The 25,478-nt window shown below is 41.2% G+C and overlaps 1 protein-coding gene across 4 annotated transcripts; it reads right to left on the reverse strand.

Annotated features, from left to right (window-relative positions):
* Positions 1 to 3,304: 3,304 nt before the first annotated feature.
* gapvd1 (GTPase activating protein and VPS9 domains 1) lies at positions 3,305 to 24,898 on the reverse strand. 4 transcript variants are annotated; one of them, XM_061278299.1, is made up of 28 exons: positions 24,741 to 24,898; positions 20,742 to 20,968; positions 20,341 to 20,608; positions 19,676 to 20,248; positions 19,489 to 19,572; positions 19,265 to 19,399; positions 18,404 to 18,599; positions 17,749 to 17,829; positions 16,700 to 16,854; positions 16,393 to 16,522; positions 15,910 to 16,035; positions 15,496 to 15,669; positions 13,763 to 13,900; positions 12,326 to 12,460; positions 11,640 to 11,759; positions 11,362 to 11,439; positions 10,442 to 10,788; positions 10,029 to 10,116; positions 8,597 to 8,668; positions 8,375 to 8,503; positions 7,624 to 7,750; positions 7,424 to 7,536; positions 7,103 to 7,262; positions 6,841 to 7,028; positions 6,498 to 6,711; positions 6,049 to 6,121; positions 5,767 to 5,964; positions 3,305 to 5,562 (listed from the first exon to the last, which is right to left on the reverse strand). In XM_061278299.1, the coding sequence occupies exons 2-28, from the start codon at positions 20,924 to 20,926 to the stop codon at positions 5,422 to 5,424; spliced, it is 4,428 nt and encodes a 1,475-aa protein (XP_061134283.1). In that variant the 5' UTR covers positions 20,927 to 20,968; positions 24,741 to 24,898; the 3' UTR covers positions 3,305 to 5,421. The 4 variants fall into 4 exon arrangements, with proteins under 4 accessions (XP_061134283.1, XP_061134282.1, XP_061134285.1 ...); XM_061278298.1 differs by having other exon boundaries at positions 16,700 to 16,857; XM_061278301.1 differs by lacking the exon at positions 17,749 to 17,829.
* Positions 24,899 to 25,478: the final 580 nt, after the last annotated feature.

The following is a 25,478-nucleotide window of genomic DNA, read 5'->3' on the forward strand; positions in this document are numbered from 1 at the left end:
TTGAATGTTGTCTCTGAACAGAGGCCAATGACACAGATGACATTCAGGGAAACCCGTCACCTGTTGCGTAAGGATGGGATAATCATACGGACGGGGGACGCACGACCGTGTGTGTGCATGCGTGTGTGTGCGTGCGTGCGTGCGTGCGTGCGTGTGTGTGCGTGCGTGCGTGTGCGTGCGTGTGACTTGTCAGGGCAGCAGTCAGTGCTAAGGCTTGAAATCCACCCTAGTGACAGAGATGATCAGCATCAGCAGCCCATCATCAGGCCAGATCATGTCCACAGCGAGGGTCATGCCAGCCACTGACACCACCACACTGTCCACTTGGAACATGTAGAAATGCGGCATCCTTCTAACAACGTTCAAGTCAATTTGTGCGTCGAAAATCCATTTCTTCCGGCAAGAGCTTTATTGACGCCAAAGAAATATAAAAGTTGTTAGCCTCAGGTACAAACACTACTTAATTGTAACCCCAATGAAAAAGGCGTGTTTCAATCAGAGAGGGAATTTGCTGTAAAATTTATGTAAATGCATGAGAAGGCTTGTATTAGTTGTAGGGTACACCTGTGCTTGTCAAGGTACTCAAGTATGCCGGATAATTGGTTGTTGATTGCTGCCATTAACATCTGACGGCTAAGTGCATCTAATTCCCGTTCCATTTTCATGGTTCAATTTGATGTCGCCACCCACTCGTTCCTTCATAGGTGATTAGCTTTGCTGATAGTCCCCCCCCTCCTTTTTTTTTTTTTTTAATGATATAAGCACAATATGAAGAAAGAGCCATAACAGTGTAATTGACACATTTCCCTAATTGATATTTTTTGTAGTGAGCAGTAAAAGAAAATATGGGTAGTGTCATTTATCCTCATGTTTTCATTTTTAATACTCAAATAAAATGATTGGTGCCAAAGGATGCAATATCTCTGTCTCTTGCAATGATGCAATAGCATGTTAATCCTTTTATTTACTGTATCTCCAGAATGGGCTAAAGGTTTGTTTGTAACAAAGATTCCCATTTTAACTCTTTGTCTTGCCACTTTAGCCTTAGACAAAATTGGTGCTCGCTGTTTGTTTGCATCTCTACAGCATCACCACCTCAGGGCGCCGAGACGAGGCATCCCTTTGAGTTTTAATCTCCTCGTCTGCCTGCAGCCTTGCGGCTATTTCATTTTAGTTTTAATATGTGTATTTGACATTATCTTCATTTAGACCTCCTTCCTCTGTCCCCCCCCACCATATCTTTAATTTAATTGATGCCTTTGCCTTATGTTGTTTGTTTTGTCCTTAGTGATCAGATTGGGCAACCACCAGCATTCTATTGCATTTGAATGGCTTGTTTTTAAATGGCCTTCACTTTTGTATCTTATTCAAAAATGCTTTGATACCTTCACCTTATATTCTGCGGTTTCTTTTTTTTTTTTTTTTTTTTACTTTACACTGTTTTTCTCTACCTCATCATTCATTCAGGTTCTACTACTACTCCTTCTACTACTTTACTTGGTTTTGCACCTTACCCAAAGTGCTTTTACAGTCACCTTGTAATGCGTATTTTAATTTTCATTTCACTACGTCTGTCTCGTCTTCGCCATCATCATTCATTCATTGAGGTACATGTATTTCTTCTTCTACCACACCCTACTAGTACTTCATTAGCTTTTGCACTTAACATGCTTACTGTCAAAAAGCCTATGTAACTTATTTGATTTTTTATTTTATCCAGTTTTTCTTTTCCTCACCATTGTCATTTATTCAGGTACCACTACTACTACAATATTTCACCTGCTTTTGCACCTTGCTCAAAACCTTTGTCACCTTTTAATTTTTTTTTTTTATTATTTTACTTTTGTATTTTTCTCTCCATCATCATACGTGCAAGTTCTACTATCAGTCTTTCACTTGCTTTTGTGCCTTACTCAAAGCACTTTACACTACCAATCTTATTAAAAATTTGAATTTACATGGCTTGCCTTTTTGCTTAATTTCCATCATCACAACTCATTCACGTGCTACGCACGCGCGCGCACACACACACACACACAGTACAATTATAACATTATTATTATAATTATTTATTAGTATTTATTGTGTTCGCTTTATTGGCCGACAGCCAAATTATTTTGCTTCAAATAACACGTAGTTGTTCTTTGTCTTGAGCCGCTCCAAGATGAACTCGACCGTTCTGGCAAATGGTGCGTCTGCCATCTGCAGGCCTTTAGTGGAACAGCAATGATGAGTGGATGGTTACCATTGCAGAGCTTTAAAGCGCACACTAAACACATTAATATATATATATAATGTATATATAATGTATATAAATATGTATATGCATAAATAAATGTATGTATGTGTGTGTGTGTGTGTGTGTGTGTGTGTGTGTGTGTGTGTAAATATATACATTTACACCTCGCTAAATTTACTGAAGATCTTTTCTAGTATGACTATGAAGAATATAACATTGCTAGTACCACCTGTCACCTGTTTTTTTCTGATATGGGCCACTTAATACAGAATTAGTCGGCATAACAAAGCCAAGATGTTAATAATGGGTACCAGTGGAAGACATCGGAGGGTGCCTCGAAATGTAGCCACTCTCATAATAGTAAAAGCATTATCAATAATTTTACAAACAAGACATTCCATGTCTGGAACATTTACATTTGTAATCAAACAATTCCTTTTTAGTACAATCTCATACGGATATGTGATTTTTTGCCTCAGACTTTACGAAACGTTCAAGAATCAACAAGGCCTAAACTAAGCTGAGTAATGTGTAGATGATTCCAAGACAAAACAGCAGGCCTTTTTGTATCCTTGAACAGCTTCAGTCAAAACGATCAAATCTCCAAATCTAGCCACTGGTCTGTGCAACTAATTAACTTCCGCCCCCCAAATTTGAATTTAAATTAGCAATTGCCAGATATCATCAGGGGATAGATAACACCCCACAAAGAAGTTTATGACGAAAAAGAAAAAGAGGATGAGTATTAGGGAAAGCAATCGGTGAAGTAAGGAGGGCTTAAAATGAGGGGATATCTCCAATGACAATTTGCTGAACACTTGTCAGCAGTAATGAAATGTTTGCAGAAGGGTTGCTATTTGTGGCCCCTAGATTGGATGCTGCTGCTCCACTGCCCCCACTAACAATTATACCCTATGCATAATTTCCCTTCCATCTATTCAATTGTGGGAAGCAGAGTGCAGATGTACCTACAACTGTCCAAGCCACTGAATAATGCAACAATAATGAGCATTAACAGTAGGTGTGATTGCTACGTGACAGAAGTAATGCCTCACACAGTATAAATAAGGGAAAACACTATGTTCTTTTATTGTTTCTAAATGACATAGGGCATTAATCACAGTAAAGACAAACTGACCGTCCCTGCATATTATAGTTGAGCAAGCTTAAGTTTAAAATTAGATGCAAGGTATTTTTTCTCTGTTCAGCCATTCAGCGCTATTGCACAGGAAGCAGAGTAATAAAGCTTTAAAGAACAAGAGTTACAAATGTGGTTGGTGTATCATTATTTATACAATAGCTGCTTTGTAAGATTTTTCCAGTATGTTAAACGTGAAGCCAATTAGTAATAATGCAACCTGTAAGTTGATTTTGAATCGATTACAGATTGCGAAAAAGACTATGTAAGGTTCTCGGCCAACTGTAGACTGAAACCGTACTTTAGTTCACATGAAAGTAACAGTCAGGTCTCAAACTGGACTAGACTCTGCCAATTTAGTTGAGGAACATACATGTTTTGTGCAAAATAAATCAAAAGAATGACGTAAAGTGTTTTCCATCGTCTGGCAGGGTCACTTACTGGCCTGATGCAGGTGGTGACTCTTTATAACGACTAAAATTGTGCGGACCGCTCAACGTTTTCATGCAGAAGGGTTCAAACAAATCCCGTGCCCATGGGACAAACAATATACACAAACGGCACAGAGCATGAACTGAAAGACAGTAAACAAGTGAACAGGGATGATTATTTGCTCTCTCTACCTAATGTGTATTGTGCTGTCAGCTCATTAACTGTAGGTCAAGTAATGGCTTAGCAAAACTATAATTACACATGGCACATCAGTGCACAGAAACTGAGCCATACAGTGGAAAATAAATAAGTGCACCAAAACGCGTGTCCCTTTCTTGAATGCGGAGGTAGAGAGCTGAGTTCCAATCAGGCGATAATGTTACTTTGCAGGCGTGCTGTAGATAAGAAATAAAATAGCTTTGTTCACTTAAATTAAGAAAAAGCTTCACACCCCTCCTCCAATGCTATTCTAAAGGAAGGCTTTGACCCTCACCAGAAGTTATCAAGTTGTGCAACTCACCAATGCAGCAGTCAGTGTAGACAGAACACTTCTACCAAAGAGGGATATTTGTTCAAATTCAACTGGATTAAAGTGACTTGAGTCTTGGTAATCAGTAACATGGGAAAGATGTGTCGAATATATAGTAGGCCCAGTGAGGAGCATGTGTGTGCGTGCGCACTTGCGCTGGTAAGGGGGCATGTCATTTCTGTGGGAAACCAATTGTAAACTGTACAGGGCGCCCCAAATAAAGGCACTATTTTCAATATACAGTATCTTTAACGTCACCACTACCAGGTGTGCACCAGCCGACCCTGTAAATCCTCATCACCCAGAATTCCCAAGTCATAACCAATCTGGATCCTGTGACATTTTTTCTTGGTCAGCTTCTTTGCCTCACAAATAGGCATGATATGTATGTTTTGAACAGTGAGTTGAAGCATTACATGGAACTGTAGGATAACTGTGGGCCCTTGTGTCCAAATGATCAATCGACACACCTTTTGGTTTCAGAGTGACCTTAAATAAGCTGCCATACAATTTGTTCTACTAACAAGAGAGTAGTAGGTTAATGGAATTCACTGAATCTCATCGCCTGTTACAGTGCTTATAATATAGGATTTAATAGAACATAATTGAAACTACATTCCTCTCTCTCAAGGGCAATAAAATGAGACGAGCACACACACACACTAATTCTGGTCCCTTTAAATAAGTTTATCATTTAGGTCTGAAGAGTTTTATCACTTATGTTGAATTTGTTTAACTGCTTACATATAAAAGTCCCAATGCGTACACCCAAAAAGTGAAACATGAGTCGAGAGACAAAAAGATAAAGGTCAAAACCCAACTGACGTTTAAATTTAACACGCTGCAAATTTTCCCCCGTAGCCGTTTTCCCACCACGGCTAAAACCTGGATTTGTCCACATCGGCACAGTAATATATATTCTGTAATCTTTGAGCGTCTGTGGCTATGTACAAGCTATACACACAACGAGCAGGCTGAGGGCCAGCTTTCAAAAGCTGTGCAGAGGGAGCAGTTGGTATGGGAAGGTTCCCAGTCTCCCGGCTCCTTCCCCCACAGTCTGCCCATACAGGTGGCTGTTCTGCTTCACTTGCGATCGTCGATGGTCTTAATGAATTCCACCGCCGCAGTGAACTGCATCCACCAATAGCACTCCTCCCCACTCAGCCGGCTGGCGTAGAAATTATTGATGTACTGAACGGTGGACAGCAGGCAAGGCGGGTTTGCCTGGAGGGGAGGAGATGCAGGGATGGGCCGACATTAGCTTGTGGGAAAAAAAAAATCTCACGCTACACTGTTCAGGTTACAAATGCACATATGGAATGAAAGGTGAAATATTTTAGATGATGTTGAGGTTTCAAAAACAAGTCTATAACAAGTATGTGATTTGAAAGGACAAAAAGGAGGAGGAGGACTACATGAAAGACTCACCCTGATGAGGACAAAGACAAGCACAGGAACAAAGTCATCGGCTCCGGGGACAGAGTCCTCGTTAGCCAGACTGAGGAGGTTCATGATAGTGGAACACATGCGCAGTATACACTGGACTTTGTCTCTGGGTGTCTTGTAGGCATTGATGGTCTTGATCTCAGACTGTGCAGAGGGCCAGGGAGCCTCTTTCAAGTAAACCTAAAACCAAGGAACACACACAGCTGAGAATCTCTGGTCAAGGGAAAACCAGAACTGATTAAAGCAACAACAAAACAAGCATACCTCTGGAATTTGAAGCGCTTTATGATTAGCAGTAACAACTTTAGACAGCCGTTGAATATGTTCATGGAAAAGCCTGTGTAGGTGGGGAAGATTCAGTTTTTAAAATACATCACTGTAGTCTATTAGTCACCAGCTTGATATACTGTGTAAATTAAACAAAAATATTTTTTCAGTGTAACCTTGGAAGGTATTGCAGTAGTTGATGAAAACTGTTTATTGTCCTGACTCAGTTGAGGATCACATTTTATGGCTGATTTATGCAGAAATCCAGTTAATTCCAAAGGGTTCACATATTTGTTGCAAGTGTATATACCATGAAGTTAGTCAGCAGCATGAAGTTGAATGAAGTGACAAAATAATATTCTATAAATATCTTGATGCATTCACAGAAATTACTCTGAAACACTGGTGCACGGCATCATGTCACTGGAGAAAGCGCAACTACTAACTGATCTCTGAGAATGTCTCCATCCTGGTTGGGGTAAAAGGCCAGCTTGAAGATGCGGTTCATGACGCTGCGCTCAATGGCCATCTGGGCATCCTGCAGCTGGTCCTCGCTCGCATACTGCCAAATGGCATCACGGGCCATGGCGCCGTACAAGTAGCGCAGAAAATCCTCCACCGCTGCAGTCTTGTCATCTGATGCTGTGCACATTTGGAATGCTGAAAGGGAGGAGGGGGGAAAAAAGAGTAAGACTACTTTCTACAAATTCTTTTTTATAGTTTTTATAAATCTTGTCAAATACAACAAATAAAAAATTTGCAAACTATTACAGAAAACCATAAAGTTACCCTTGATGAAGTCAAGCATCCTGGACTCCATGTGCTCCAGAAGGAGACGAACACATACAGTGGTAAAATAGCGGTTGGCTACCTCCTTGTCTCTCAGAACTCTTTGGAGGAGCCTCTCCAGATGGGCCTGTGAGGTCTGCAGGCCCTGCCGGCATCTCGTTAAATAGGCTATGTATGGAGCTCGCTTTCTACAGCAAACGCAAAGAGTGGACTTTGTTTAATTAGTGACAAAAGAAATGAAAACTAAAACGATGCTGCTAACTTGTAATCCTCTGCAATGGCAGCAAGCAGCTTCCTACAGGTACGGGGGTCAAAACGGGTGACGCAACGCGAAGTCTCCTGGATCTGGGCCATCTGGTTCTTGTCCTGGAGGTTGATGGCCTCTGCTAACTGGACCTTTAGGAAGCACACGATCTCATTGTCTGGGAGGGAGGAAGGACTCATTAGAAATGCAACAAAGGTTACGCAACATCCAACTTTGCAATCTAATCACTGTGCAACGTCTGTGTGACAATGTGCCTGGTGGGAACTACTATGAAGACTTGTGGTTTTACCATGTTGGATTTGCTCTGAAATATAATACCTTCAGGGTCCATGTGGTCAGGCAAACCATTTCTAGTGGTAGCCGAGGTCAGAATAGGCAGAGCCACTGAGTCTGCAGAACACAATGCCATCCGCAACTTTTTCTTGGCATCACTGGAAGTCAATGACAATCAGCGATTAATATTGTCTTTAGAAAGTATGGCTAATAGTTGTATACTTGCTGAATTGTGAATGTCATACCTAAAAGAAAACTTTGAACCATGCTGCTGAGCTGTCTGACTGGCTGAATCTGGGAGGTCATCCGTAGAAATGTTCTGCATAGGGTCTTCTCTTGGAGAGTCATGAACACTTTCTTCAGCACAAAGATCTATCAAAATAAAAGATGCACTGTTAGTAGGTTTGTGAACTGTTAACCAAATTAGCAAAACTAAAATAATTTAAATGTTAATATAATTGTGTTCATGGGACAACAATGTCAGACTCTCTGCATATCGTTATTAGAAGTGTTGCTGTTCACTCAATTGATCTTCACAGATCCATTCAATTGTTTTGAGTGACTGGCCAAAATAATGAGTTTGTCTAACGTGACAAATTTACAATGGAAATATTCTAGGGGGGCAGAAATGGGAGTACAACAACGTATAAAACTTCAAACTGCTCCAATGTACACATCAGAGAGAAAACAAGTGTAGTAACGTTTCTGTTCAGTTATACAGAAAGATGACCCGTGGCTTAAATTCAGTACATTCTTCTAATCAAGCAGCTAAGTTTGTGGTTGTGGCTTACAATCCTATTGAATCACTGGTTCTAATATGTAACTACATATTGGGGCCTTCATTTATAAAAACTAAATTGTTCATGATATCAGATGGTGTTACCTACTATAATTAAGTTTTCACCCGAATAGTAGACATAACTACGACATAACTATGAAAGTGATGGAATTTTTGTGTTTATAATGTGAATAATCCTGTACATCCAAAACCCTGACCTCCAGCACCCTCATAAGCCGCTCCTGCTGTGGCTCCATCACTTGGGCTGGTCCTCTTTATGTTTCGGTACTTGTCCAGGATGTCTTCTGCTACTTGGACTTGGGTGCTTTGTCTGGGCAAAAGTTCTTCTGATGAATCAACCCACAGACAATTAGAACCCATTACAATTGAACTCAGCAAGGTAGATTTGATTCAACCACTTGTGAATTAGATCAACAAACCTTGCGGGATTCGCTCCGGAGCAATATCATCCTTCTCGTGCTTGTCTCGTTTCCGAAATGCAGCTATAGGAGCTGTGAAGAAGATTAGAATTGTTTGATTTGTATGGTGTGACAAAGAGTTCGATATGACTTGATGACAGGGTGACCGCGTGCCATCTATTAAATGCAGAAAGGCGGGGGTGGGGGGTGGGGTGGGGTCAACTGATGAAAAATCTCATTCCAGTTAAAATACCCAAAGAATTCTAATTAAAATTGTGAATAAACCACCAGAATATCATTAAAGTCTACTGAAACTCATTATGGATAATTAGGTCTAGGAAGTTGAAATGTCTATGGGGGTTTATCCTATTAACACAAATGGTGAAAACAGGACAAACATTTTGAGGTAGAATCTAACATTTGATGACACCCATGGGACACACTGGGTAAAAGTGTAACATAGCACATGTTGATATTCTGTATTGTCAACACAGTAGGTTGCAAAATAATACTATGGAGCCTGTAAGGAACGAGATGCATGGATGATGACATTGGGCGTTCAAAATGCACCATGTGACATCTACAACTCTCAAAGGCAACATTTACTAAGCAGCATGGCACGCAGCCCCAGCGGTAAAGCTAGCGCAATGGCGACAGCGTTACCTGGGACGTCACTCTCAGCCGTCCAATACAGCACTGTGAGGAACACAACAGACAGGGTTGGCCTTTCGCAGAAAGGCTGCCGCTCTGCAGGACAACAAACTGCGTTGCCAGGCAGAGCAGCAGAACAAACACATTGCACTCTGCACAGGTTGGCGGCAGGCTGGTGGTTCAGGCTCCAACAGCTCCGAACTTTACCATGTGTCACCCACTTTATGAATATCAATTTAATGTTTACTTAAGAAACACAATTATCTCAAAGACTAATGTGCAGTCACTCTGTGTGGGCGCAGCTCATTATTCCCCAGACAGATGCATGAGATATGATGGTAGAGTAGAACTGCAACAAGAGATGTGCCATCTATCAGTGGTGATGACGGAGAGGTCCATCTAATGACCATTAGCTGCTGGATGACAGCACAGCTGGGAGAGCTAGCGGCGGCCACACAATCTACACAGTGAAAACCACTCTGATGAGTGATCAGCTCCAAACGCTCTATATAAATCTACGGCTACCGAGACGTGAGTGAAAAGGGACTGGACGTGTCCGTAAAGTAACTCTGACAAACAAAACATATCATTTTCCAACTGGAACATCGGCAATATGTAACATCCATCATTCTTTCGCATGTTATAGATGGCTTTTCGGGCTGCTCTTTAAACTGTGAGATTTTCTGTCACTTGTGATTAGGAAAAGTTTCATCAGGAACCGAGAAATGAAGGAGCCCTGAAAACAAACGTTACTTTGAAAAGATAGCTGTTAAATTGAGCAAAGACGAGACCATTTCCTTACCTTTCGGGATGGCTGACACAAAACGCTTCTTCCACCATGGCCTGTTACGATCTGACTTCTCATCATCACTGTCTTTTCTGTCCTCAGCCTATGAAAGAAAATCAGACATTTGCATGTTGCAATAATAATTTTGTGGGTAGTACAATCAATTTCAAAATCATACAGTATTACTGGCGAAAACATAAATGCAAGATTATTTAGCGCCTTGTCACTGCAAAAACAAGAATTGACATGCAACACTCCACAGTCACAAAGCTGCAAATATAGCAAACCTCCACAAGTCAAGCTGTGGTAACAACAATCTTCTTATTTTAAAAATAGAAGTGTAACTTTAACACCGACCATCTACTGTTATTGAAAGAGGAACATCCCAGATCCACAATGTACAACATGTCACAGGGATTGATAGTTACCTCTCCTTTCAAAGAGTCCTTGCTGGGCGACATGGATGGCCCTGCAGCAAAGGCCCCCACCGAGTCACGCTCTTCAACTGCCACACGACGATTCAGCCCAGGGTCACTCGTAGGTCGACGGCCCGGGCAAACAATGTCAGAGCTGCGACTCCGAACCAGTCGGTCAGGGAAGGAGTGGCGTTGCTTGTTGTTCTCAAACTCAGCCTGAGCCAAGCTGTGGGGCATGACGAAAGAGTGGCGTGTCTCCTGCCCGACGGCGCTGGCTTCGGGGATGGGGGGATCAGGGGGTGGGTGAGCAGGCCTGGCATACTGCACCTTGGGCCTCACTATTGTCCCAGTGGTGGAACCTGGGACAGTAAAACGCACGAAGGAAAAAAGTACAGGGAATATGATTTTGCTCTGCACTTCATTTGGTACACCTAATTTAATGAGATTAGATGAGATGAGAATTTATTATGGGCAATAGATGGATTTTGCAGTGTCCTTTCATTTCATGACATTCTAAGAGTGCTAAAGAAAGACAAACATGAGAACCGAGTAGGCCACCTGTTTCAAGGGTACACTCTCTCATCTCCTGAAAAGTTTCCAAAGGTGGATTTTTTTCCCTCTATAAGCACAGTGGGACAAGGAGACCTGCCAAAGTGCTTGGGGTGAGGTCCTTCAACCTGTCATTCTATAACCTTGCCAGACATCCAACCACTACTATTCCTTTCAAAACCGTCTTGTAACTAAAATGCAAAGCCTACACAATCTTAAACAAAATGCTCAACTTGCACCAAAAAATGCTCTTAACACTTGGTATTAAAATGGTGGAGGGGAAGGAACAGCCTTACTTCGGGATTTTTTACTGAAGTTATGCTGAGGGCCCACTACATTTGTAACCCTGATTGTCTGTTGAGCAGTTTAGGAGTACTATTTACCTTCTGCACAGGAGAGCGGATCAAACATGACCAAAAGAGAATCAGCTTGTGAGGCTGGCGATGTCAGATGCTGCGCTCCTGTAACAATAAAAACACACGAGTCATTAACAGCCATTTTAAAGATATCACTAATACACAAGTGCTGTGGAGATGTCAATATAAAGAAACAGCACTTTGGACTGGCGACTACTGTAGAAGTGACAGCAATTGATGGTTCTGGCTGTTTTGGACTGTACTAATGACTTAGCAAGCCTAGTGGGGATGTGACACTCTCCTACCGTGGCCTGACTCTTCCCCATCTGGACTGGTTATAGAGTCCTTTCCGCCAAAGTCTGAGCTGCACTCTGAGCGCAAATCCTCTATCTTGTTGGGAATGTCCTCTGAGGTTGCACTGATACCTGCAGGGCAAAAAAAAAACACAAACTCTGCTGTTTTATGGTTAGGACAAAAGCAACATAGTAGAAGCATAATCTAATGGGAAATGCATTTGCGGTCAAAAGAAAGACAAAGGGATTTTTTTTCCCCCCTCTTTAGACTACTTTAATTGCTCAGGTGGGAACCCAGTGGGAGCTCTAAAGTGGCAGTGTAAGCTCCCATGGGTTACAGAGCCAAGAATGATACAGACTGCATCCAACACATTCAATAGGCTGCGGTTAGATTAACAAGCACTTGCCAGCTAATTAGGCAGCTGTGGTTTACTTGGTAGAGGTCGCTGGTTCGAATTCCGGTCCCAACTGCCTGCTGTAGGTGTCCTTTGGTGAGACACTTCACGCTAAAATGCCTCCAGGTCAGCATTGTAAATAAACTGTTCACAATTGCCTTACCTGGCTATCAATTAATAAATGGATGAGAAATAATTTGCACGGGGTCCATAAAAGTCATCAAATGTGGACATGTATTATTTCAAGCATATCTGCAATTTCTTCTTTGTGCGAGTGCATATGAATAGAGTTTAGATTTTTACCTGAGACAACACTCAGGCCGGGAGTGCTTGGTCTCGAACTGACCTCCCTGACTTCTGTATCATCGGAGGTGCTACCAACCCCTGAGCAGCTCTCGAGCTCCTGCAGCCGTTCCTCCTGTTTCGAATCTGGGGCTTCTGTAAAAAAATAAATAAAGGATGTCTGAAAAGCTCATTTTCGAAACAAACTCTTCTTGTAGTACAGTTAAGTCTCATTTCAACTACGGTGTAATCATAGAGCACAGTTTCGGCTCCAGATAACATTGGTGATGTTTGCTGCGCAGTGGTCCTTCTGTCATTCCCCTCCACCCCTTGCCTCTTGACTATTAGTGCCAAGTACACACATATGCATGGAATCAAAGAATATATTACCACGAGTGATAAGAGCCAAACAAAACCATAAAGCTAGTGAGGCCAATTCTTTGGCTGCCCAATGGAGCTTTTGGGTTGAGCCCAGAGGCTCCATATGAACAGCAGTACTCATTTGCATGCTCGTTAGTAATAATGTGCGGGTGAAGTGGTCTGCCGAGTGTAGTTTTCTGCTTCCAAACCATGAAACAAGCACAGCATTTGAGAAAAGGCCTCTGGCCGCGCTAATGCTGAGCAGAGCAAGAGCAGAAACGGAATAAAAAGTAATCAAGAGACTCAAGCATGTTGTCGATAGCATCATTTTGAAAGGTGTACCATTCTAATGAACAAAACAGTTTTTCCAAAGATAAAATAAAGTAAAAAAATGCTGTTAAGTATACATCTCATTCATAAAAGAATTAAATCATAGGATTTAGAAAAAAAGAAGAAAAGGATTTATAGCAATCTTTATTTCCTCTCCTTTTAAATGTCTTGAACTTGGATTTTAAATGCTGTACTTTTAATTATATGAAGCACTTTGTGTTACTTTTGTGTATGAAATGCTCTATATAAATACTTGCCTAATCACTTACTAGCCACAAATACAGTATAGGTATGTATATGTTTGACTTATAATTGAACAACTGATACCCAAATGAGCTCACCAACATAAAATATACAAGAGTCTGGAATTGAAGCCATATAAATTGACTGAAGACAGCTGACTATTTATTGTCCTTGTGCTTCCCTTCCCACTGCTCCACCACAGGTGCAAACACACCTGGCGGACCCTCTAAGGAAACCCAGAGCTGCCTTTTATTGGCACACAAGGCTCTGCCCTGAAAGACAGGGAAGTGCATAAAAATATGATGACAGATGTGTACACACATTTTAGGTGTGGAACACACAGTGCAACCACACCTGGTGTCTCAACCCCCACTTAAAAGGCAGCAGAAACATGAATATGCATACAAATACGTGCATGGAAACACATATTCATGACTGTTGTGTGAGTGACATGCTGGAATCATAAGAGTGGCCCAAGACAACAAACAGTCAGTAGGTGACAGCCGGTTGACCCCGGGACCCCACCTGAATCACTTGGCAGGACCTCCACACTCCATGCCTCGCTTGTGGTCTCTGAGATTGTGGAGCCATAGGGGTCCAGCAGCACTGAGCCTGATCCTGGTAGGCACAGCAGGCTGCCGAGCATGTTCTCTGCGGCTGCTCCTAAAAACAAAGGGAGAAAAGACTGAAACTCCTCCTGTACCTAAAGTCACCTTCATTGTCAAAGCCATTTTTTTTTTTTAGCCTATTTTGACGTAAACCCTCACTAAAAGGAAACATGATCTGGCAGTGTCGAGCTCTGCATATAGAGAGTTGGGGTTCAAATACTGGGGCCTGACAGATTTAATCGGCCAGCCAATTACATTGGCCAATTGTGGTCCTTCAAATATCGACCCATAATTATCAGCCAAATGTTAAATATTTGCAGATTGTTTTTATTTTCATGTACTCTTACTATTTACAGCAGTTGTACACAAGTAACATTGGTCTCATTAATTATGGATTTATGTCCATTGAATTCAATTAATTATAGAAAGCAAAGTTCTTTTCTTTAAACTATATTTACAGTTGATCCCCACTATTCGCTGTGAAAAGGTACCAGGGAAGCCTGTGAATAACAGAAATCCTCATTTAAGGACACCCATTGAAATACATTTGGGGAGGAAATAATATTTAATTTATGCATTATAATTTGGGGAATTAATTGGTTGGTTAATCCGTATTTTATTCGGCCAATAATCAGCATTGGCCTGGAAATAAAATCCATATAAATCGGGCCCTATCCAATACTGTACATTTTATACTTAGAAAAGTAGGATTATAAACTCTGCTCCAAGGTTAGCGGTAATTGGGAACGCATCACTTGGCCTGGCCTTCCGGGCCTCAACTTTGAACTGTTGATTACGCTTACGTTCCTCAAACAAATTAGGGTCCTGCATACCGGCCACTTCCAACTTAAAAAGGCAGAAGAACACAGAGGCGTGGCAAATACTAAGCAGGTGTGCAGAAGTCAGTGTTCTCGGCACAAGACGCCCATTGACAGCCACTCGCCGAGGTCCGTCGTGCTTCCACTTAATGACACACATGCATCATGAGCAAGCACATACGCCAGTTATGTTGTGATGGGAGAGTTCTATCCCACTGTCCATGTTTACAATGTTCAAGAGAGCTTGTCTTTCAGGTGGATGATTAAATGAGTGGCACAACAAGAAGCGAAACAATTAGAATTTCTGCCTCATTATCATGGTAATCTTATCAGTGGGATAATGAGGTATTAATGGATATTTAATGTGCATCTCATAACCCAATCCCTTGGAGAAAACACATAAGGAAATCGCTGTAAATTCACTTAATGACGGAAAAGTCCCCCAACGCCATATTCCGAAGAATGAAAAATGGCGCATGCAAATGAGAAGGAACCAAGGTCAATAAGACTGCAGGGACCAAATGAATGTCAGAGAGAGAGAGAGAGGAAGACGGAGCGGGGAGAAAGAGAGCTCGGTAAAAGAAAAACTCTGGCAGGCAAAGACGGAGATATGAATGTACGTATTTAAAGAAATAGTCCAAGCTAAAATTCCTTAAATAATTTAAGGAATAATGGAAGCTATGATTCAAGATTGTGTTATTTCAGAAACGTCCCAGAAGGTGGTGACATTTTCCTGAAGTAACTGTACAATAGAGACAAAAAAATAATAATCCTAAAGATAAAAGCAGAAGAGAAAGTGGAAAGAAATTACTCTCGTAAATTCTGGCCATACCTGCTATTTCCTGCAGCCGATCTTCATCCATGTTGGGGTCAAAGTCACTGCCGAGCACGTCAGTGCTCCAGGTCTCACTAACAGTCTCCGAAATGTCCCGATCCTCTGTTAGCCCCATCATGTCTCTGATTTCAAACTTGCGCAGTTTATCATCCAAGTTGTCTTGAGTGGTGGCTGATTGAGACCCACCACAATGTTATTTCCACACATTGCACACACTTTCCCTTGCATTTGGGGTTGTTGTCAGCATAACACTCGTATAAACTTTTTTTCTTTGACAAAAATGACAGGAGAGGAAAACGTGTGTACTACAGACAGAAAGATACTAAGATTTCTGCATGTTTTAGAAATGTAAGTTTAGGGTTAGGAATGATGGGATTAAAAGGTTAAAAATGCATTTTTAACTACACACACCTTGTTCATGCTCCAAAAGCTGGAGAGCCTCCACCCCATTACTTCCTGAGGGTCCAGCACCCAGTTCAGAAACAGACTCTCCCTCGAGGTCAAGAGATGACACTGAATTAGAACGATTAGATGGACCTGAGGAACACATGTAAAAGAATAACTTGATGTCCACTTTTGAGAATGGCTTGATTCTATGTACACCAATATGACACCAAACAACTATATATTACACATTACGGTCATAGGATGTTTTTAATTTTAGTTTATTGAACTGTAACGTTAACCTAATATCTACAAGAACTTGGTGGAAAAGTTGGCCATGGATATTTTTAGGCACAGACATGTGCAGTGGCATGGTAGCTTTTTTTGGTCCACTTTTAACATGTGAAATAAAAATATCTTTGCAGACTGTGCAATAAATATTGGCCGCCATCTGGCCCCTCTCTATGACGATATAGTTTCTTGATTTGACTTTGAAGACAGAAAACGAACCCTCAGAGATGCCTTCCAAGTTGTCACTGCAGAGTGAAAAGCGCAGTGTTTTGTCTGGTTTGCCATGCAGCTTTGTGTCGTCTGCATGGCTGTCGCCTTGGGCAGCATCAGCCATCTGCAAGTTCAAAACCTACAGTGGACAACACAATGGAGAGTATTGATTACAAATAAGGGTCTGCATGAGACATTAATAATGATGATGAGCATTAGAATCATAAACTGTATGAGATAACCACACTTCCACTCGTTTTATTTATAACATCATTACTTCTACTTCAATTAAATGCATTAATTGAAGTCACATTACCTCATTCTCTGACATCATTCCAGGGACAGTCTGAGGACCATTTCCAAATGATATTACAAGCACCTCTTCTGGCATTAGCTCCTGCAACGACTCCTGGGAGCTAGTCTCTGCTTCCCCCTCCTGGGCTAAGTTGGTACGGCTACGGCTTCGAGCAGCTGCTGTTTGGGCGTTGGGGGAGGAAAATGTAAAAGATTACAATCAGCTAATATTCTAAAACATTTACGTGCAATGTCTAATTTATTTTCTAAATGAAGTGCATTTTAAAAAATAAATAGTCTTTGTGGACTAGTTGAATTTATTTTGTAAACAGGCAATCGTCTATAATTATGAACTAACATGCTGTTAATATATGTAAGAACCTGCTCATTGAAGGTCTGAGCTAAAATAACATTCAAGTGTGCATGGGTGGAGCTTTTTCAAGAGATAAAAATGGAGTTCTTTGACACAATAATGATATGAGCACATGCAATCAATTTGCTTCCACACATACAACAAAGCATCTTGGCCCTGTATAAAATTGGGTTGGAGGAATATATCACTGTTTTTGTGCCTATTAATATTATTGCCCTGATTTTGTAGAAAGTTTTTCCCTTTTACACAACAACAACTTATGCCACCAAAAATTGTCAGAAAACAACTGCCGTTTAGTCTTCCACTGTCAACATTTGCTGATATAGAAGGTACATGGGCAAAATAACCCGCAATACAGTTACACTGTACAGTATGCTCTATGTGGGGTACCTTGAAGTCGGATTGTATTCCATTACTTCAGCACACGATTCTACCTGACATTGATCTACTGGATTGTGCAACCTTTCACAACCAATACTTATAAATTTTGCAACTTTATTTCAATCTTGGCCTAACGCATGGAGCAAATTGCTATGTGATGTAAAGCAAGCAGAGTGAAAGCACATGTACAAAAGCAGTGAGCAGTGTCAGCATCCTACAGTGATTGGTACATGCAGGGATGCTCTAAGAACAAACACGGTGAGAAAAAACACAAGATGGATAACTTGTACCACCGATGCAACTGACATGTTACCCACCAAAAGGGGTTACTAATGGGATATGAGCAGAGAGGGAGGTGGTTGTAGGGTCCCAAGATGCTATAGCAGCTAAATGTTGTCCTGGTCATTCAATGGCAGCACAAGAGGGAGGGGAAAGGCATAGGTAGGGATTGGGAGAAAGAATACAGAATACATCTCACACTTCAATTTATAAAGTAATTTGAGTATTAAGACTTTGTGTAGTACAATCATGTTTCATAAGCAAGTGCTCCATTTCTAATTAAGGCATTGTGTGATCATAATTTGTCTTGAAAATACTAATGAAAGTAGTTGAGGCATCTTTCCCACCCATTCCAATTAAAGTTGAGTTCATTTATATTTGGTAATTTAATTGGTTGTCATTTCTGTAATTGAGCCCCAATCCGGACCAAGCTAATTATCTTTATAACAAGCTGGGAAGGAGCTCATTAACTTCCTATAAAAAAACAAGCCTCTAACTAGCCATCACTGCCCAGCTTGTTTATTTTGCTCCTCATTACAAACGATATTCTAATTGTTCCTCCAGTTCGCATTTAAACATGCGAGTGCAGAAATGGCCCACACACCTGCACATCAAGAATTTACATTATTTATAATATTCAACAGAGTCATAAATTCACGATCAAAGACAGAATCCGGCAGAGGAGATTAGTACCTATGGGGAGTCTGTTCTTCTTATTAGCAGGAGTGCTAGCAGGGGAGAGCTGAGGGGTGTTGGAAGGGGTAAGTTCCAGACTGTTGTTTTTCTTCCCAGTTTGCGACTGGGGCACATTGGCCAACAGGGTTTCTAGGGCCATGTGCTCCTCCTCCCTAAGGTGGTCTCCAGCCATTACCCTACGCACAAAATCCACCTATGCATGAAGAGAATAACATTCTTTGTTGAGGTTTTCACATTCTGAACAAGCAACATCACATACAAATTTGAGTAATTCTGAGCAGATAACATGGACATTAGCAACAGGTAGATGAACACACCTCACACTCACCCAGAAGTTTTCGAGAATTAGTTATGTAATCACTGTCTTATGTCTATGTGTAATTTGGGCTGTATGTAGTCTCGTTTTCAGGGGTAAAAACAGGCTTTCCGACAAAATCCAAAGGAAAGAATGAATGTTAAACATTTCTCTTCATTTGAACTAAAATGGCTTGAACCTCGGCCAAGCCAAGAGGAAAATCTAAATTATAGCAATTTCCGATTTTGGAACAACGCAGTCTGGCAGATAACATAACATGAAGAAGTCATATGAAATGTGATTTGATACTCCTCAGGACTCGTTTCCACTGTTCCACAGTCTAGTGATTGCATTTATATAACCTAAAATCTTATCAAAAAAATATCTGTAAAATATTCTGCAATGGCAACTTCGAATTACATTTTTGAATGACTTTCCTACGATGTGTTACGAATTGTGTATGCATAAATGATTTGAATTACGTTGCCATTGTAAGAACAGGACTCCCCCCTTAATTGGAGAAATATAGTTAAAGACTTTCTGTTCGCAGCAACAAATTGTACCAATGCTATCAGCTGTTGATGTGTAACATAAACCGCAGTCCTGCTTAGGCCTTCGAGAAGGTTCATTGACGACATCGGTGGCGTTTCAACTGCTCTTCCACCAATCACGACATCCAGAAAAGCAGCAACACAACTCTGAAATAAATTTGTAGAAGATTATTTTTTAGGATTTGCAGAAATATTTTTTCTCCTGGAATAAAAATATAACCAAATGTAATATTTACTTTATCAAATTTGGACAAACAACTTTTTCGTCTAGGGTCTGCATCGTCATCCGCCATCGCCAGTTGCTGCAAAAGCTGGCCGACCTTGGAAAAAAAAAAAAAAAAATTCATGCAACATCCCGTATATGATACATAACTTGACAGCCTTGTGAAAACATAAGAGAAAAAAACTTGCCATGCCACTTACTTGCATTAAATTGAAGCGAGCCACTTCATTAATAGGGGCATCTGAGATGATACCATACTGTTCCGGATTAACAATTGCCGGACAAATGAAGCAGGTCAGCAGTAGGTCAGTACACATGGTACGCACCTCTCCCACTTCTAGACCTTCCACGCATGACAACGTCTTGTACATCTGCGACACAATCCATCGCAGGCTATGGGGGAAGCAATAGGTGTTCTGCTTCAAATACCCAATAAACTTGTTGACCAGAGCAACTAACTTTGCTTCATTGGTCTCAACAGCTGCCTGGACTCTTTGTTTGTAGTCCTCAGAGCCCTTCTCTCCAAAGCGCTCCTGCTGGACTCGAGTCAGGCGCTCAGTCACTTTGCATGGGTCTGTCTCCAGGTGGTCCTCATCTTCCACCAACAATTGCATAATAGGTTCGTGGAGGGTGGCTGTTAGGAAGAGCTTGGCTGAGTACAGGCCCTCGGAGAAGAGCTTGAACAGGATGCTGAAGGCACATGTGCCTCGTCGCAGTAGCCGCCGTGGGTTGTCACTCTCCTTTAGCTCAAACTCTACCAGGTACCGCAACACCTAGGAGTAATCAAGAGAGAGGGAAGACAATTTGATTTGTCTTTGTGTAATGCGTAAACTTGTTATTAAGCTTGTGGGAATGTGGAGCAAACCTGTAGCAAGTAGCTCTCATCTTCCTGCATGATACAGTTGCCGTAAAGTGAAGTGAAGACGGTTTGGATGACCCCTTGGGTGTGCTCCTGGTTCAGCCTTTCCCCTGCCACTAGGCATGATGCCACCAGTCTGGGGTTCTCCCTCAACCGGGCCAGGAATTCACCATAGATGGTCTCGTGGAAGCTGAGAGTCTTGTAGCCATCAACAAACTGCGTGTCCTCCAGCATTTTGGCATGTTGGCAGCATTCAGCTGGTGAGGCTTCCACACTGAAAGCAAAGTGAAAGACAAAGCTTCATGTTAATAAGAATCTCTCATCTCGCTTCAAGAAAGTAGTTGACCATCAATCAATAGTTTGTCATATTTATACAAAGACGCGAAGATTCTCAAGTGTCATCTGACCTGGTGAGAATGAGCCGATCGAGATTGATCCGTTGTTGCTTGGCAATCCAGGCGGCCCGGTATAGCCTCTCGGCTGTCTTTAGGACATCGCTATTGAGTCTCTGGATCAGCTGCTTCTCTGATGCCACATAAAGCCGCTCCTGCTTCAAGTGGTGGGCCAGAGTATGAATGTCTGGCTTCACCATCTTTACCAGCTCTCACAGGCTTTGAGGCAAGGAATTAATGTACTGAACAGAGATGAGACAAAGAACAAATGAAGACTCTTATTGTTATTCACACAACTATACAGTGATTTAAATCAGTCATTTATTTATTAGATAATCATACGCCATAAACAAAAGTAACATTTACCTCAGTAATTCGACATATATTAACTTAGCACATTCAATCAACCTCAGGAGGTTACAATTTTCTCTTCCATCCTATTTCTATGAACCTTATCCTCATTTGTGTCAACGCAGGAGAGATGGAGCCCATTCCAACTTACAGCGATGTGGAAGAAAGAGATGGTACACCCTAGACCAGTTGCCATGACTAACAAAAAAACCATGAACATGCAACACTGGAAGGCCTGAGACAAGATTTGAATCCAGATTCTAGTGAGTGTCTGTGAGGCAAACATGCTAACCACCACTTGCACCACTAGCTCCTGATTGACACCATTTTCCACTTGAACCAAAATAAGATTTGTTTTGTAAAAAAAAAAAGAAATAACAGTGCAAGCACATTTTGCGCAAGCACCTGAAATCACAAGACAGTAGAATATGCTAATGACACTCTTTTCAAGCTATAGAAAGCCAAGGCAAACAAACCAAGCAGAAAAGGCATGAAAATTGAATGATTACTTGGGGAATCCTCTGCACAATAGTCTCTCTTTGCGGATGGTTAGTAACATAGTAAACACAGTTCATGCACTCTGGGGATTGGAATGAGACAAGACTGCTGGAAGCTACCTCATAAATGGAACGGCTGCAGGGCAGAGACAACCCCCGCAAGCTAATAGACAACCACAGCATTACAATTGATATGCTTGACAAATCAGATTGGTTACGCAGATTACATAATAAAGAAAGAAATACAAAATGATGGGCTATACATGGACTTACGTTGGAAGGAGAACGAGGTATGCTGACCTCACAAACGTGCATTTACGGCGCAGATGCTGTTTGCAAATTTCATATAAAACAACATGTATATGTAGCATTGAAACTTGACTCTACTCCCTCAGGCTCCGAAACACACTTTGGTAATTTGGTGAAAGAGAACCGTGTGAATATTGTGTAGGAAAGAAATATTTAAGTAAGAATTGAACGACTTACCTAACCAAGGCCAAACAATCCCAATTTGAGTCAGCACATTATACTCTTCAAAGTCTTATACACAAAGAAAATACAATGTCTTGTTTTGCAAGATGAACTATTTTGGGGAGGGGAAAACAACCCCTTGTCTGAATCTGCACAAATGCCTCACCCCTAAGAAGAGTACGAGGTGAACACATAGTTTGGCAGAGCCACTGTAGGAAGTGATCCAAGGCTTACACTTTTTGTACTACTACTCTTTTTTTCGCCCCTGGTCATGTGCCCGGTTTCAAAATCTGTTAAGATAATGAAAATTGATGTGTGTGTATCCAACTTCACATATGTCATGATTTTTATTCCATCCACATAGGATGTTCATGATGAACTTCCATGTCGGAAGTCATGAAGCAGCACATTCCTCACATACTCGAATCAAACTGAAAAACAAAACGGTATTAAGTGACTTGCTGGGAGGTGAACAGGCATTTTTATCAAAAGTCCTCCTGTGCAAAGCGCCAATGCTAGTAGTACCATCTGGATTGAACTGCCTGGTGAGCCACTCGCTAGAGTACAGAGGAACTATAAAGCAGAAGAGAAACTACACAAGTGGGCAACTCAGGACCTCAAAGCTTCGTGACAATAATTCTGATTGAGGCAGCAAAGTCGATTAACTTAATAGGACCACCTCCAAAATTATGTGTTATGCAAACATCACAGAACCATTGTATTCCCCAAATTCATAAACACAGAAAGTAGCAATACTCCAACAGCCCCTTAGCACTTCCTTTTCAGATAAATCCTGACACTGCTCATGAGCAAGCTACATAAGTAGCATCCACGAGCGCAGTAATGAGCAGAATACTGTGTTTAGACGAGTGAGCCCGCTAAGAATATACTATAGCTCAGTGGCCTAGTGGTAGAGTGTCTGCCCTGAGACTGGACGGTTGTGGGTTCAAACCCCAGCTAGGTCATACCAAAGACTATAAAAATGGGACCCGTTGCCTCCCTACTTGGCACTCAGCATTAAGGGTCGGAATTGGGGGTTAGATCACCAAATGATCCCCGGGCGCGGCTCCGCTGCTGCTCACTGCTCCCTTTGGGGATGGGTTAAAAAATGTCACCACACCCAGATGCGTGTGTGACAATCATTGAGTGTTTCCTTTTTTTTTTTTACTTTTAATAAAGAAATCTTTTGACTTGAAGACCTCGTCTCAAGTGGAACAATAAGAATATTAATAAGAATATATAATAAGAAGATTTACGCGCATCATTGAAAGAGGAATATATCACAACCTGCTGCAGCTTATGAAGCAGCGAAATGGTAACAGATGGGCTGATGCAAAGCTATCTTGGCTTGGATGATGCGTGGTTTGTTGGTCGCTGAGTGATGTGCATCATGTGTTTGCGTGTGCCTGAGAAAATGAATGGCTCAGTAGGGAGGGAGGGGCGTGGATGGATGAAATGGACAACACAATTTGAAAACATTTGTCTACTTTATAATTGATGTCATTTTGAATTCTGCTAAGAAACCCTGCAAGTCTAACAATAGTTGGTGTTGTCCTAAACAGCACCTGTCAAGTTGAACTTATCTGTATCACAATCTGATGTGATTGGAACGGTACTCGCCCTGAAACAAGCCACAATGGCTTTCGTCACTCAGATAGTTACACGTACACCGCTAGTAGACAAGAACACAAATATGGCGAGGAAAGCAAACAAACTGGACGACCAGAGCTTAATAACTTGACTCTTGCTGCATGAGTTTAGTAATGTATTTCCAAATGTGCTATTTTTAAAACACCTGCTATTACTATATATTGCATTATACATTATATATATTAGCGTGACCAATCACCTTAAACTTGCTTTGCTGGTCAACTGAAGAAGCGCGCACTTGTACTGTTTATTTGCAGGCGTTTCTAACGTTACTTAAGCCAAAATGCAGACATTAACTTACAGGAACATAAGAAACAAGCACGAAACAACCTGAAATACTTCCACAAAAACCTGTTACAAGCATCAGATAAGAATTTGTGCATGTTCAAATTTCAATACAATCTGTAAATGCTTGACTCTGGTATTTGCAGTCCTACACAATGAGAATAAATGCATTGTTAAATTTGACTGTTCAGGGTGTAAAATAACTGACGCTCAAGGGGTCGTGAAATTTAATGTAACTATGGCAGCTAGTGAATGTTATTATAAACCATGGAGTAGAATTTCTACTCCACTTTCTACTAAAACCAATGATTCTAGCACGTTTAACACAAATTCATGTTCCAAATTAGTTATGTGCGTAATGCATTTACTACGATACCGCACTAGTCGAGTAGCTTGAAAACCAAAGCAACCAAGAATATTGTATTAGTGTTAAAGCACAGCTCAACATAACAGCATGTAAAGCAAGAAACTTACATTCATTGGGCTATCCACAAGCTTTTGGGGACATCGAAGCCAAGCTATTATAGTGTTGCCACTCAAGGTGGTCTTACGTTCGCATTGATTTGGCAGAAGGACCCTCAGACAACAAATATTCGCCTGCCAACGTAGACCAAGTTAGGCTGCTAACCTGAGCTAGTCAAGTGCGGAAAGCTAACTATGAGCTAACCTCAGTTTGATGCGTTAGCCTAGCTTACGTTGCAAGCTAAACAGTGATCAATATAAGATCAACAAAAGATGCAGCGAAAATCGGGCAACTCACCGAACTTAAAGGGTGTGTGTTGATGTGTCACAGTACTACCAAACACAGCGGATCATGAGATTTATCAAGCTCGAGAAATTGTTTGTCTGCGGTTGGCCGTCTCTCACTGGGTGCTGCAGGAGCGAACTGTACTGTCATTTGCTGTCATCACGAGGAGAAGCCCGCAACACGCATGCGCAATCTTTTTTAAAGGCAGAGTCCATAAACCTTAAAAAGCAAACCGCCCACATTTTGACAATTACAGAATGACTTTCTTAATTGATTTTATCTACAAATTCTCGATAAAAATGTTCATGTTTTATTGTATTTATGATATGAATTATTACATAAATGTGACGAATAATATTGTCAATAGTCTCGTTCCATCCAAATTCCACCTGGAGATTCAACTATGAACTGCAACAAAAGAAGCTATTTGTTATTGTTGAATAATTATGTTGTCTTATTTGAGTCATTTGTTATATTACTATTATTCGATTTCGACTGATAAATTGGATTATTCTAAATAAGTGGCAGTATAGATGTAGCTTTTACGCTGTATCCATTTATTTTGTATTTAAACGCAGCTTTTTTTCAGAAAAACTGGCTACCTTACTGTAATACATGCGTTGCTCCGCTAGATGGTAGTCTAAGGAAAACAACGCAAACCGTGGACATCAGCAAGGCAAAACAGTCAATACTTTAGATCGGCAGCTGATTGGCCAACTCATTTGAAATACTGACAATTTCTGAGTCAAA

Source organism: Syngnathus typhle, linkage group LG5 (assembly GCF_033458585.1).
Source record: "Syngnathus typhle isolate RoL2023-S1 ecotype Sweden linkage group LG5, RoL_Styp_1.0, whole genome shotgun sequence".
NCBI lineage: Eukaryota > Metazoa > Chordata > Actinopteri > Syngnathiformes > Syngnathidae > Syngnathus > Syngnathus typhle.